Genomic DNA, 15,864 nt, shown 5'->3' on the forward strand with positions numbered 1-15,864 from the left:
TGCCACTCACCGTTGGGGCAACTCTCAAAGAGTCTCCTTATCCATGCTTAATAAGAGTCCATCCTTAGTATATTAAGTACAGTAAAAGTCCTAAAATCTAGACTGCTCAGGGATTGGGTCAGTCTGGATTTTCTGGGTTCTCGGGCAGTACTTTTAAAATTCAAATTTTGAATAGTTTATTATGAAAATTTTTTTTCATACTAAATACAAACTATAAAATACAAATATTTATTCTTTCATTTCTGACTTCTGTGCATCTGTGGCACTTATGCATGCACACAAAAGCCTGCTAAATTTTGAGAAGTCCGGATTTTCAGGTGGTCCAGATTTCTGGACATTAGTAAGGCTTTATCTGCAAACTTGGGGGATGGGCTAATTATCTGTAATGATATTGTTGGTCTTTTGGCCAACTCCAAGAGGTGGAGGAACCTCAGATGCAGTGATGGTTAAATATCTTCAAAGAATCTGAAAAATTAAGTAAAAATGCTTTGCTTATATATTCATGCAAGTGAATATATAGCACTGTATAGCATTTTTGTCTTTTAAAAGATTATTAATGTAGGTGTAATAGTTAGGCATTATAGGAGGGAGTCTCGAGCAACTGGAAAACTTGATCTAGGTGCCGAATACCAGGGGTTTTACTGTACATTCAACACTTCGTAAATGGCAATAAAAAGAAATGCTAAGAAAAATGCTTGCTGAAAAATTGAAGATATTGCCACTGAAAAAACTCCTTTTCCAGTTTATTCTGATTAAGAGTCCGCCCTAACGAACATCAAATTTTATAATTTAGTGATATTTTAACAAATAAAATGCATATTTAGACAAAAACGATTGCTATTAAATACTTTGACAAAACCTTATAAACCTACATCATAAGCTGGACAATTGGACGCCTCCAGCGACCCAAATACAGCTATAATTTCTGCTGTAGACTAACTGCATCAATTCTCCCCAGTGTACTAGTTTCCTCCCAGTTTGGTGGGTAGGTGAATTTGCAACTGTAAATTATTCCAAGAGAATGGGGAAATGGGCATGCAAAAGAGTGGACTGATGGGATTGTGCCAAAAACTGGCACAGCCTGAATGGCCTCCTTATAAAAAGAGAAAAAAATGAAAACAATTGAATGTACCACATTACTGCAGAGTAACTCATTCAGCCCATAATGATGGGCTGACCAATATAAACCTACTCAATAATCTATACCTTCCATACCTCACAACCATAACCCATTTCTTACATCTATGTGCCTGTCAAAAAGTCTCTTGAATGTCCCCATTGATCCACTCTCCGTCATGTCCCTGGCAAAGCATTCCAGGCACCCACAACTGTGTGGAAAAACTTACCCTTGACATCTCCATAAACTTTCCTCCCCTCACCTTATGCAGATGTCCAGTGGAATTTGCTACTGTTGTCCCAGGAAAAAGACGCTGGCTGTCCACCCAATCTATGCCTCTCACAGTCTTGTTGACCTCAAGTCACCTCTCCTCCTTCTTTGCTCTATTAACTTTGCCTCATAAGACATGTTCCCCAATCCAGGCAGTATTCTGGTAAATCTCCTCTACACCCTCTCCAAAGTGTCCACATCAATTCTGTAATGAGGCAACAAGAATTGAACACAAAATTCCAAGAGTGGCGGTTTTATAGAGCTGCAACATTACTTTACAGTTCTTAAATTCAATCTGACTAATGAAGGGCAGCAGACAGCCATCCTAACTACCATATCAACCTGTGCAGCAATTTTAAGAAATCTAGAATTTTGACCCCAAGGTCCCCCTGTTGTTCTACATGCACAAGAATCCTGCTATTAACCATGTAGCCCATCTTCAAGTTAGACCTCCCACAATGCATCACTTTGCACTTATCAGATTGAACTCCATCTGCCACTTCTCTGCCCAACTCTTTATCCGGTTTATATCCTGTGGTAACCAATGACATCTTTCTACACTATCCAAAACACCTCCACCTTTGAGTCATCTGCAAACTTACTGACCTATCCTCCCACCTATTTATCCAGTGCACCCTGTGGAACTCCACTAGTCATTGATCTCCAGGCAGAATAAGTTTCATTTACCTCTACCTTTTTATGCAGGGAAGCTAATTCTGAAAGTACACTTCCATGGATCCAATGCCCCATGACATTCTGAATGAATGAAACATTTTACCAAATAGAGTAGGATTTTAAATAAATAGTAAGATGTGCGAAGGTGGATGAGAACTGGTTTAAATTACAAGATTTAAAAAAAAATAATTAGTAACCCAAACCATCCAAAGACAAAATGTCTTGCAATTCCAAGATTGCAGTGTAGCCATACTTGAGAAAATAACACATCCCCAGAGTTAGAGATAAGAATTCCTTCATAAAGCTCCAATCAGGCTTTAAATTTTCTAAGGAATCACTGATACAATTTTAGAAATGGTAACTGTACCACACTGCAGCATGCAAGTGTTTTTCTAAAGCAAGAACTGAATGGGATCATTTATTTACAATTCAAAAGAAAAGATGTCCACAAATACCTTGTGCTAAAGTGTAGGAATGACATATTCCAAGCAGTTTTAATGCAATATTCCATCTGACATTTAACAATTCACTCAATTTCTAGAGATGGAAATGTACTCGTTACATTATCAATTAATGATGTGCATACAAGTATTGGTAGATTTTATACATTCCCAGCGGCATCTTTCAACATGCAAAGATGTATAATTTGAAACATTTATCACTCCCCCACCCAAGTTGGTTTCAGGAGTATTAACTATTTAAATGCCAAATGCTGCATATTCAAGTTCAAATTTACAAAACCAAAGATTAACATTATAAATAGTCAGTTACCACACAAATCCAAACCAGATACAAAAATTTGTGCCGAATAGAAATTATTTCAATTGACTTCCATGAATACCTTTGTCTGATCACTTAAACCAAAACATGACAAAGTAAACCATTTCTTTCTTTTCCATAACTATTAAATGGCTCAACTGAGCAAAATCATAAAAGAAAAAAAGTTTCAACCATAATCCATACTCAGGATTTTTTTCATTTATACTTAGTTACATACAGTATATTACATCCAATTTACTCTGCTCTTCTGAGGGAACCATTTTTCCTACAAGAGGTTTGAAAGTCAGTCTCCATGTCCAAAAAAACTAAAGCTAATCACTCCATCCCTCTCACATTAGCAATGGGCAATCTCAGATCTAGTTCCATTTTGTATCACTAATTATCCATAATATAGGATCAATTAATTACTGTAACCTTAGATCAGTAATTACTGCAGTGAATATTTATAATTGAGAACGTCTCTCCAATGTTTCATTGTTCAGTACCTGTATAGAAGCATTTGTTGTTGAAATCTGAATAAATGAATCTGCATGGGTTTTCTTCAAGCATCTTCCAACACTTAGATTCCATGATTTTTGTTTCCTTCTGAAATCAGCATTTTATATCAGTGTAGCTAGCTGGTTTGCTGAGCAATACAGTATTGCTAAAAGTTAAACATGTCCCATGCATGCTGACTCATTTCTACAGGTACCAGTGAATCTGTGACACATCCTTTTCCCTAACCTCCAGAATGGCTCAGCATTTTTTGTTCCTTCCAGGCCTACAAAGTTGGAAAATGAGAAATGTAATCAGCCGATTCCAAATGAAAGTCAGGTTTTAAAAAGACAGATCAGAATTTGTCACCAATCTATCTAACCACTCCATTCCAAAATACTGAAATTAAGATGATCAGTTGGTCTAATGCAAAAAGGAATGTTAACAATTGAGAAATTGGATTTCAACTATACACAAGAATAGGATTAGATAAATTGGCATGGATAAGTTAGGATATTGGATGTGTTCTTAAGCTATGAAACTGATGAAAATTCATTGGAAAATGTTATGCCAATAATGGAAATCTGAAACCTCAAAACAAAAATGATGGAAGTATTCATCAGTAATATCAAATAGACACAACCTGAATATCTGGATGTTGCAATCAATACCAAAACAATAAAAATCACAACTGACCAAAGGATGTAGAAGAATGGAGTGATGAAAAAAGATTACAGAAGAATAAACCATTATTTTTAAAAACAGTATACAGACAAGGATAAATATGCATATGACATACATACTTTGCTCATGAATGAAAGTTTTTTTTAAAAACACTCAGGATGCAGGCGAGTTGAGCTTTACAATGACTCTATTGGTTTTAAATGATTTGACACATTGACAATTTGTGCTCTTCCATTTAATTTCAAGTTTTTAATCCACAAATCTAACAGTTAACAATATGGTCAGGACCTCGATGATTCCAATCGATGTTTCCAGCCAGAGCCTGACAAAAACAATTGAGAAATATATTGTACAGCTAAAAAGAATGCTAATATAGAGCAAGGCAGATTAAATACATGTGATTTCTTCCAGTAGAAGCTGGAGACTTTCAGAAATAAGTATTAAGAATAGTTTATATACAAATTACTGTCATAAAAAAAATCTCAATAGATTAACAAATAATGAGATTTTTCCAAGTGACTAGCTAAAATGCAGTTACTAAATGTTGGAAAATATATACTACAGGTATATAATCGTTGCAGCCAAATTCAAATTGCATTTCAGGAATTTAGACATGATAGGATCCTTTAGAAGACAAACTATTTTTTGATCTACAAAATTCCATTTTACCCTCGGGGCAATGAAAATCAAGTTATGAACATTTAAAATGTCAACCTACAATTGAAATAATTAAATTTCAGTCAAAATTAAGCCCTACAGAAAAAAAATAAAAATTTTACTCAATAAGAATGCCTTTAGTATTTATGGAAATGAGAATGGAGTTTAAAGCAGACTTTAAATTTTGACCTTGCAATACAAGGTGATACATTTATTAAAAGGTAGCAAGCATGTCTTCTAAGAGTATACATTAAGAAATTGAAGAGGCCAATGCTTCACCTACATGATAAGCCAACTTCAAATTAGAAAGTCATTTAATTTTCTGTTTACTATTTCAGGAAATGCAATGCAGACAAAAAGAAACTGCTTTGTACGATTTAAACTATATATTCATCAAATTTAAGGCATTCAAAAGAAAACTGCAGAATTAGTGTCTTAGAACATGCCTCCAATTCACAAACTTCCAAAATACTCGATTCAACCATATTTTATGAAGTTACCTAGTTTACAGATGTCAGAAACAGGAAGCTTCTGTGCCCAGAGTCTAGTGCAGAAACTTCTTGTTAAATAATCATCTTTGGATAAGATAATGCAAAAGAGGTTTCTCTCCAAGATGGAAGCCTCTGGTATTAGTGACCTCCTTCCATGTTGAAATAGAACTGATTGGAAGTTGAAAAGTCGTCGTTAACTGGTTGTGAAAAATAATACTGAATAAAAGTTAATTTTTCAGATCGATAACTTATTGCAGAACTGGCCAGAAGCATATGTAAAGTGACAGCACAAAATATAAAGATTTTTTTCAAAATAAACATTTTAAAGAAATAATAAATTAAAGAAAAAAATACCATTCCATACAACCCAATACAAGTTTTTTCATGCGAACCCGAGAATAAACTTGATCCAATTATAAGCTACCTGTCACGAGTCAACCTTCAAATAATCCTCAGGCTGCACGAGGAAATGAATTAGGTTAGTGCTTGCTAAATTTTGTACATTTTTCCATTCATGCAATAAAGAAATTACATTTTTAAAGTTGAAATTACAATTTGGAAATAGATATGCTAGCTCCACAGTTCTTGTTGAAAAAGAAATCAGTATCACCACCAGAAAGTCTTTCTTGGTTAAATTCCTGGTCCATGGTTATTAGCTGACCTCAGGACCAGCACAGATACCACTACTGCTGAGATTAATGAAGGTGAATCGAGGTTGTAAAATAAAGCTGGTTATTTTTGATCCAGTCGCCAAATTTTAAAGAAAGGTGGACAGTCAATGACTCACCAAGAACCTCACTGCTGATGCTCAGTTTGGCTTTCATCAGGATCACTCAACGAAGTTCAGCGTAACTTGGGTCTTAACACAAATCACGAGATAAATTTCAAAATGTCGGGCAAATGTAACCCATCCATTCAACATTTGACATTGCATCAGTGGAAGGAAAATGGCTCTATTCAAGTTGTAATGCAACTTGCACAAGATTATGGTTATTGCAGGTCACTCCCAATTCCTGGACATAATTGCCTACTGTAGATTTCAGCATACATCGAATTGTGAAACCAAAAATATCTCTCAAAAAGATGGAGTCAAATTATATACTGGATATACTTCTGAGACCTCAAATTCAGCTTAAAATCCAATCCGCAATGATCTGACTTTATTAGACCCTTGGGAAAAAAAACAATTCAGCAACAAACTGGCCCCTTGAGAAACCAAAACCTGACCAACAGATTTTCATAATGAAAACAACAATTAGCACCCTTCAAAATCACTCTCACCATCATCTAAAGCAAAGAAGGCAGCAAGCACATCCATATTCTTACTGTTTCAACAGTTATTATATGGGTCCTTGTCGGTAGCTGACGAGTTGGTTTCAGCTTTGTCGTCATTGCCCCACGATAAATCATCTTCCATGCCATCAATTCCACAAGAGATACTGCACTTTTTTAAAAAAAAATTAGTCTCCACTTTCACTTTGTCCCATGCCTTGACCACAAAGTTATACAACACAGCAAGCAATGCAGCAAGCACTGCCCTGACCTTTCCAAACAACTTTTCTGAACTCATCATCCACGTACTCCATTTCTTGTGCACATGGTCTTTGAATAGTTTGTTCAAACAGATATCGAGAGGTTGCATTAGAGACATCAAACCACCCGGGATAACCGTCTTGCAAATATTATGTAGTGCTAATCTACTTTTAGACTTCAGTTAAATGGCTACGAAACATATTCTAGATCAGCAAACACCATTCTTGGCATAAACCACCACACATTGTCTTTCCATAGTTTTACATCATCTATCCATCTTATTTCATGAAAATGTACAAAAATACCTGCAGGGAATTTCATTTTCGGTTTAATTTTGTGTTTCACAATTACCATGGGTCTTAACTTCATCCAGTCGGCCACACACGATAACACCACGGTAAATCTGGTCCTTTCGTGGCCTGCACAATTTTAAACACCTTTCCTTCCATTCCACTGTTCTATTGCCCATCGTGTCAAAATACATAGGGGCTTCATCCATGTTACCCATATTTGCCAAAGCAATTTTCTCTTGGTTATGTATAATAACTGGAGAAAACTTACAACTTTATGATCAAGATCTTTTGGTAGTTTCTGTGCAATTTTTGTTTTTGGCATAATACCAGATTTTTACTGTTCATGAAACAGTTACACCAGCCGACTGTAGCCTCAAAATCATTACTGAGGTCTGGGTGCGACTTGGCCCACCAATGTTCTTATTTTATTTTGTGTCACGATGTAGCAGTCTTGCCTCTGTTCACGTACCCATTCTGCCAACAAGTGATTCCTTTTCTCAAAGAACATTGCCTTTTTGGTATTTTTCTTAAAAGGTTCTTCTTTCTTCCCCCAATCCCTAACCAACTTCTCATGCACATCAAATTATCTTGCAGCAGAGCAGAGGATGGTTTTCTTTGGTATTTCTGTCACTTTCAACTTAAAACTCACTTCACATTTTCGTCGCCATGTTGCATTGTGTCAATGGACCCTCCATGATAGCAACCACCTCCAACCAACGCCCAGCAGATCAATCTGCACAATCAATGAGGGGTCAACAAATATGCCAGTCAACATCCCATCTCCAGTTTTTTTTTGGGGGGGTCAACTTGGATGCTGGTCAATGGGGCACCTCAGGCAGCCAGAAAATGGGAGTCAACATATGCCAGATATACCATAAAACCCCCAAAGTGAGGCTGATGGGGAGGGGGTTGGACTTGTCCACCAAAATACATAGTTCCTTATCACTACCTTATTCTACTTACTTCAGTTACTTTATTAATCAAAATTCTGGTTGGGTAGCATCACAACAATCTTCCTCTTAACATATTGTTGAGATCAGGAACAAAAAGCTGAGAGACCTCACAACTAATGGAGGTGATGAGGGTTAGTACCTTCCAGGTTCTAGGATTCCAAACTGTAGATCTTTCCTGGAGCCAGCACAGAGGAGGGACAACCACATCTATACTTACTAAGGTGTCTGAAGCGATTGGGCATGTCATTGAATACACCCAATTCTACAGGAGCACTATGTAGCTACACTGACTGATTGCATCATATACTGGTTGGGGAATTCAAATGCCCAGAAAACTTAGTTGGGTCCAACACAAACTCTGATTTCCCATACAATATCTCTATGAGGCACTGTTGCATCAAGTTTGGAATGATAGAAATAGGGAAATGTGTTCCCCTCCAGAAAATTATATACAGTTTGAGGAAAAAAAAAACACTACATTTTTACAAATTTGGTGCCCGTATCTACAAAAAAAATTAATTTTTTAAATTTTTTCCATTTCTAAATGTTCTTCAGCCTCCAAGACCTGCGTGGAATCCCATTAACGATGAAATAGATATGAATTTTAGATTAAATGGATTTTCATACTTTCAGCAGTCCATTCTCAATCTTACTTTTTCCCCCCCTTTTCTTCATTTTATCTTGGGATTGTGGGGGTTGGGGTATTATCATCATGTATTTGATTCTCAATGGGCAAGAATTAAATATTATTTTAATGCTTAAAAAGCCTTCCCTTGTTGTTTAAATATTGATACAAGTGATTTTCTGTTACTGGACATTTTTTTTAAACAAATGACCAGTTATCTGAAAAATTCAGTCATCCAAAATAGGTCTCAACCATTTTGGATTATCAGAGTTGTACGGTTCTACAAGATGCTGGCAGACCTGCAGATACAACCTACCAATTTATTAAACTAATTCAGAGCTAGCCACCTGCACACCCTGCTAGAATTCTGTGGAGCCATTTCCTTTTCTCCGCAATGAATGGCAGGGATCAAGAGTGACCAAGGTGAATAATCTGCAATGATATGATGTCGATGATTACCTCATTTCAAGAGGTGCATGATTGCAAAATACTATGAACTCCATGTACATTAACAAAATTGATTTTTTGTTTTAGTGCAATTTTTGTTCAAACTGAAATAAAACAAAATCTGCCTTTCAGTTAACAAGACCTTCAACAAACCTGTTACACCCACAAAGGTGAAACTAAAATCCACAAATGCAATGTAACATGATTAGAAATGAGACAGTAGATTGTGTCAAACCACAAATCACCCAATGACAGAAGCTGCCAAACAAGCTTGGTACTAAATGTCAAGTTCTTCCATGTAACAGCATACAAACTTTCAGAAATATTGATTACAACATCCTGGAAAATATCCAGGGATAGTCTAAAATGCTTACTAACCATAACATGGTTTATAACAATGTCTTTCTCTTTTGACCAAAATACAAAAAGTGTTTCAGATTTCGAGTGTTATTTTAAAGAAAATGCTGATAAAAATAAGTGCTGCAAGTTCTCAGTAAGGAGAAAAAAAGAACAACGCAGGTTGACACCAAAACCAAAGTCCATTCTGTGCTACTAATGGGCTTTCACAGTTGATACCAAAAGATACAGCCAATTCCCTTTGTTTAGCCCAAGGTCTGTAACATGATAGTTAGTAGCCACGATTTTAAATCGACATGCTTAACAACTGAGCCCATGTCTGAAAATTGAAAAAAAAGATGAGCCAGTTCTTACTACATCTGAGTCACGGATGTGCTCCAACCTTTCACACTCACTTGCACCATATGCAGAGGGCCAATTTTGCTGATCAACTTTCAGGTGTAGGTCAATGTCCAAACAAAGAGTGGGCATAATTCTGGATAATCTCAGTGAACCTAAACTGTTGCTGGCCTTCATGTGTGCCTCACAGCAAGAGTGCATTGACAGATAACAGCAAGTTCCGAATTTATCCCTTTAGCAAAGGCCAAATACCAACAAATCCCTTCAGAACTCGAAGTTACAGTCAGAGAAGTTCAGTTCCATGTGTTCTTTTTGAAGTGATGAAAGGAAGAAATCCAAGAACACAAATATTTAACCATCTACACACAATGGGCAAAATACATACTGGCATTATAGCTATACAGAAGCCACAATTTTTCCTTACTGAATAGTATTAAATCAGGACCTTGCATTTAATCTCTAAACTGTTCAGTCAACAGTTCAGAAGGTGCAATGTTTACATATTATCTCCATTTATCACTTCTCACCTTCATCACTCCACCTATCCATTAATCAGATTCAACAAACTCAATCAGGGACTGACTTAAGGACTCTTAGGTGTTTTTAATGGAGCAATAAGGCTGGTTCCATTGGGGGGGGGGGGAGGCAGATTTACCTTTTTATGGAGTGTGGCATCGGGAGCCATCCTCCAGAGCTGAGGGAGGCGGGCGAGTGGTGCAGTAGCGCCACTAATCGCTGTGAGGTCAAACATGCATGCCAAGCAATGGCCGCCTTCACTATCCATAATCCCCCATGCAGCTGGAACAGCTCTGGGAAACGCAGAGGGGTTCCAGCAGCGTGGGGTATTATAAGTAATGAAGACAGCCATTGATCCCACTTTAAAAAATGGATTCTTGTTATAAAACCTGAGGTGGCTCCTTCCAGCTCTTCTGCTCAGCTCTGCTCCTCTGGCACACTGAGACCAGCTCTTTGCTTCCCTCTTTCATCCATTTGACTCTCCAGCTCTGCTTCCCCATGTCCATTCTTCAGCATCTCTCCTCCTTTCTCTCAGGCTGTGGAACTCAGCACCTGGGTCCTTTCACCCTCTGCCCCGGTGGCACGGCAGACTCAAACTCTCCTTGCCCTCGCAGATTGCTTCCACTCCCCATCACCTTTCATGTCCATTTCCACTCTCTCCTGCTCCTCAGACTCGGCAGCCTTGGTAAAGAAGTGAGGGGCAGAGGGGGAAAACGGGAAGAGGACATTGCCGGGTGGCAGGAAGGAGCCCTAACCCCAGCACCAATCACCATAGGAGCCCTGGTGGTGGCTCCTGGGTCGCGGGTGGATGGCGCCATTGCGATATCATCAGCTCGCCTCCAAGCAGTCACATTGTCTTGATGGAGCAAGGTGGAGCAGGTCCCTCCACCTCTGGAACTTACCTCCTTGTACAAATCTGAACCCACATCCTGATCCTGCCATCGGCAAATTTATAAAGGCAGTTGAATTCATGTAAAGGCAAAGAATATCTGCCTTTACATTTGCTCCCCCCCCCCATATTAAAAAGGCCTTTACTTTTGCACATTTTTTCCTCTGTATTGCAGTTTGCTTACATTTCTTTATTTGTTTACATGTATACATGGAGTAGTTTTATTTTGCACTCCCAATAAGTGGTAATTCAGCCTCTCCCGCAGGAAAAGAATCTCAGGGTTATGTGATGTCATGCATGTACTCAGACAATAAATCTGAATCCCTCCTTAGTGGAAACCTCCTACTCATGGCTCCATCTATCTATTAACCCGTCCTCATGCAAATCCGCCCATCACTTGCTAGCCCCTAACACCCTCTTTACACTGGCTATCTCCCTTTTATGCTCTCAATACTGGTATCTCAACTAAAACAACTTTCATTCCCTTCATAAATGCTTCTGATCTGCCAGGTTCCTCCAGCAATTTGTTTTTGCTCCAGATTCCAGGATCTGTAAAAGCCTCATGTCTTCAGCCTTTCGATCTGTATTTTGATCCCACTGATATACAATACTTCTCCAAAAGGGATTACTTTAAAAAAAATTTTTTTTTTTTTTTTTTTTTTAAAAACTTTCTTACCTTTTCTTTGTAGAAATACTCTGAGCAGAGGGTTTGCTGTCTTGATCGCCTTCAAATAGTTATCATCATTGTTTATTGGTAACAAGTCTCCATGAATGTCAGCATATCCAACTAAAACATCCACATTTGGGATTCTGTGAACATGCTGCAATAATCCATAAAACTCTTCAAACTTTCCAGGTTTCGATCGATCCAGAGAAAATCGTCGAAATTCAGCCCCAAACTAAATTGGTAAAGGGAGGAAGAGGATAAAAGATTTCAGCTATATAATTTTGGATAATTTTCAGAGGTCAACTGAATTCAAATGGAAGAATTCTAAAAATAATACTGGTATGAATTGCTTAAAATCACAGTTGATACTAACCAAAAAATAAAATCTCCACAGGGATTCCTTAATCTCCCATTACTCATTGAAAGAGTGCAAAGGAAGAAAAGTACCAAGGGACTGAACAGAACACATTTAATTGAAAACCTGTATATCTAAAACTTGCTTGTTTTGCCAGCCCACACCATTTTACTTTGCAATTGTAATGGACACCGATGATAAAATTTAGGCCCAGGAACTTTTGTTCAGTTTAGATAAAAGATTTTATCAAGTGATTCGGAAGATTTTTTTTAAAGAAATGCCTCGATCCAAATTCATAACTCTGGCACACAGCATGATTCAAGATTTCTTTAAAGAACCATAATTCAACAAGGTCAAATAGACCAAAATATGTTTATGCTCTTGCAATTCTCCCCAAAAGGGAAGAGTTCTAATTAAGAACATGAAAGTTTAAAAAAAAAGCAGAAGACCCACGATTTATTTTAAAAGCAGAAAAATGTTCATCAATTCCTAAATAGTTATAATGGCTGATCAATTAATAAGGAACAATCTTTGACATCGGGAGGGTGATAAAAGAGTTTTTTTGGTGTTCTGCATGCACAGTCCAATTGTCATCATACATTATCACCATTCAGAATTTTATTTTCTATCACAAATTAACAATTTTGTCTGCCTGGCCTCTCTGAAGAAACGGTTTTAATTCAAGAAGTATAAATATCCTAGTTTATGGAAGATGAAACAAATTCCAAGATACTTGTAGTTCATATACAACACTTCACCCATTTAAAAATGAGATTCAACGGAGCCAGAGTGAGCTCAATTGATTCATTTCAAATCATATCACTGTAGTTTGACGTTCCGTAGACAATAACGAATGTTGCATGTTGATGCTGCCAAATTATTCCACCCAAATTGCTGTCTTTGACCACAACCTCCCATTGAGAACTTGCAATGGGAAACAATAAAAAGCTTGCATGGATCCACTGGTGAAATTCTACAAGACAATTGTATAATTTTAGATAAAGATGCAATCGTAAATTCATAAAGTCTGTACCCAGATGATTGGAATTCTCCTTGCCATTTCAAATGAGCTTGCAACACACTGAGGAGGTGGTGGGGGGGGGGGCACTGGGGAACACACCGAGTTTCGTGCATCCGAAATTGCTTCAGATTTGCATTTATAAATCTGATCACTGGTCAAGTTTGGCAAAAACCCCCCACAAGTTAATGTCAGTCCCAGGAAAGGGTTTGATTGATGTCCTTGGGATTGTTTTAAAATCCAGCAAAACCTGAATGGTGAAACAAGTGGAATTATAAAAATTCCCCCCCAAATCCCAGAACAGGCCTGTGTCCCCCACCCCCACCGGCCGCCACACGGACATGAGACCTCACTCGAGCGTCGAGCCGCTTCCCCCCGTGACCGGTCAATCACGCACCTTGCTCTTCACCTCGATGGTCTCCACACATTTGGAGGACGTGCGGTGGTGAGTCTTCATCATTTTCGCAACGTTTCCCGGCCGCTCCGGCCACTTGCTCCCTTGCGAAGGGCAGCGGCTCAGCCAGAGTGAGGGGGTGGGCACTGGGTGGGCGAGATGAACCCTGGAGCCGCGCCAAATCCCTCCGCGCCTCGCACGACGACTGCAGCCGCCGCGGCTAATGGCAGCCCCACGCACCGAGCGCCGTCTCCCTCCGCCACCTCCTCACGACCTGCCCCAAACTCCGGACTTTGTGACCACATGACGTCAGCCGCCCCGGAAACCCAGCCTCGGTTTCACCTGTGCTCGCGCGCCCCCGCCGAGGAGCTCGCGGGAGCGCGCCCGCTGACGGTTGTGGGGCCGACCGAGGTCGCGGGAGGGCGTTGCCAAGGAAGGGGTGTGGTGGTTGGGATGGTCCCACCTGCAGCAGGTAATGGGCTAGTAGAGCCCACCCTCAAAGGGAGCCCATTGAACCAGTCTTTCGCCGCCGGGCCCGAATGATAAGCATCACCAAAATTAGAAGCAAACATCGACCGAGCTTGTGAGAAAGAAGTCAAATCTTCATCATGGTGTCATTTTGCAGGTGCCAACTCATTGAACTTCTTACATTTTCCCTAAATTAGTCCACATGTTGTCTTGTTACGCGAATAGTTTATTTTAGGGGGATATATCCAACATTTGTAGCCAGATAAAAATGAAAGTGGTGCATACTTGGATTTTTTTAAACCCCCCCCTTTAATATAGTCAGTATGCAAAAATAAAACTCGTGGTGAAAGAGGTCCTCCACTAGCATGTCAAAGTGGTGCATGCTTTGATTTTTTTTTAAACCCCCCCCCTCCCTTTAATATAGTCAGTATCCAAAAATAAAACTGGTGGTGTAAGAGGTCCTCTACTAGCATGTCAAAGTGGTGCATGCTTTGATTTTTTTTTAAACCGCCCCCCTCCCTTTAATATAGTCAGTATCCAAAAATAAAACTTGTGGTGTAAGAGGTCCTCTACTAGCATGTCAAAGTGGTGCATGCTTTGATTTTTTTAAACCCCCCCCCTGCTAGTAGTAGGTCCTCTACTAGCATGGACCAAAAATTAGATCGCAGATAGGAAAGAGTTGGGATAAATTAGTTGTTTCAATGAGGCACTTGGTAACTGGTGGGTACTGAAGGGAGTCTAATTATTTATGAATTTGTTAATAGCATGTCACTGAATGGGATTATTGCAAGGAGAATGCAAAGATGTTTTTAAGGTGGGCAAATATATTGCATTTGCTCTATGATTATGGATAAATGTGAAGTTGAGGTGCAAACAAATTCTAGATACTGGAAGTCTTGTGCACATGGCTAGCCGTTTCAGTGAGCTTGTATATTTTGGAACAAGAGGCTTACCATACGTGCACAGTCCCCAAAAGCATCAAATTTAATTTGGACCACTCTGACCATCAACCTATTTGCAAATCAAGGTTTTCCAATGCTGTCATTACTGATATGTTATTTTCTGCAGTGAACCTTAGATATTACTCTAATGGCTAAACTGCTCATACTTTGGAGATGAAGATTATTTTCACTTAAGTTGCTCAACGATGGAGGAGTCACGTGATGGAGTAGTGGCCGGACGGTGAACTCCAGCCCTCTCCAGAAAAGTCGGGAAAAACAAAGGAAAACACAAAGGCACAGAAATAAAAGTTAAAGAAAAGTGTGTATAAAGGTGGAAAGAAGATGGCGACAAAAAAAGAAAAATCGAAAGCAACGGTAAGAAGAGAGGAAGAGAAGACAACGGAGGAAGAAGGTGAAGGCCTTACCTGTCCAAAGAGGCCCGCGGTGGAGAGAGAAACCCGCTCCCTCAGGTCGGTAGATAGTGGACTACAAAAATGGCTCGCTGAGCCGAGTAAAAGTGCGCAACCGCGCATGAAAAAAAACACACCGACGGGAGGGGGGACCAGCTGGGGAGTCGATCTCCACAGCCGGCAACGACAGCTGCAGAACACCTGCAGCAAGAAGAGAACACAGAAACAATGGAAACAAGAAAGAAGAGAAGAAAAGGGCAACAAAGAAACAACAGATGGCCAACCCAGAGGAAGAAGAAGAGGAAGAGTACAGTGAAATAGAAGAAGAAAAGAAAGGCAAGATAAAGGTTGTACTTTCTCTTATTAAAGGATACATGGAGTCATTTAAAGAATGGCAAACACAGGAATTTAATGATTTAAGAAAAAGAATAAACAACACAGAAGAGAAAATGAATAAAATAGATATGACCTTAACAGAAATGGGAAAGAAAATGGAAAAGATGGAAGAGCG

The 15,864-nt window shown here is 39.0% G+C and overlaps 2 protein-coding genes across 13 annotated transcripts in view; one reads left to right on the forward strand and one right to left on the reverse strand.

Moving 5' to 3' along the window:
* Positions 1–13,825, reverse strand: part of LOC138735597 (partitioning defective 6 homolog beta-like) — a 45,301-nt gene extending 31,476 nt beyond the window's left edge. The window contains exons 1-2 of one of the 3 annotated variants that reach the window (XM_069883640.1): positions 13,538–13,825; positions 11,777–11,999 (exon numbers count right to left, since the gene is read on the reverse strand). In XM_069883640.1, coding sequence (XP_069739741.1) covers positions 11,777–11,999; positions 13,538–13,600 — 286 coding nt within the window. In that variant the 5' untranslated portion in view covers positions 13,601–13,825. Of the gene's footprint in view, positions 1–3,327; positions 3,509–11,776; positions 12,000–13,155; positions 13,215–13,537 lie in introns of those variants that run through there. The other 2 variants (XM_069883641.1, XM_069883642.1) reach the window with 2 other exon arrangements.
* A 94-nt stretch (positions 13,826–13,919) lies between these two features.
* ripor3 (RIPOR family member 3) overlaps positions 13,920–15,864 on the forward strand; it is a 186,002-nt gene continuing 184,057 nt past the window's right edge. For 8 of the 10 annotated variants that reach the window (XM_069883644.1, XM_069883646.1, XM_069883643.1 and 5 more), the window contains exon 1: positions 13,924–14,159. The gene's annotated coding sequence lies outside the window, so the exon portion shown is untranslated. Of the gene's footprint in view, positions 14,160–15,864 lie in introns of all 10 variants that reach the window. The other 2 variants (XM_069883659.1, XM_069883657.1) reach the window with 2 other exon arrangements.

This window comes from Narcine bancroftii, chromosome 6 (assembly GCF_036971445.1).
Source record: "Narcine bancroftii isolate sNarBan1 chromosome 6, sNarBan1.hap1, whole genome shotgun sequence".
Taxonomy (NCBI): domain Eukaryota; kingdom Metazoa; phylum Chordata; class Chondrichthyes; order Torpediniformes; family Narcinidae; genus Narcine; species Narcine bancroftii.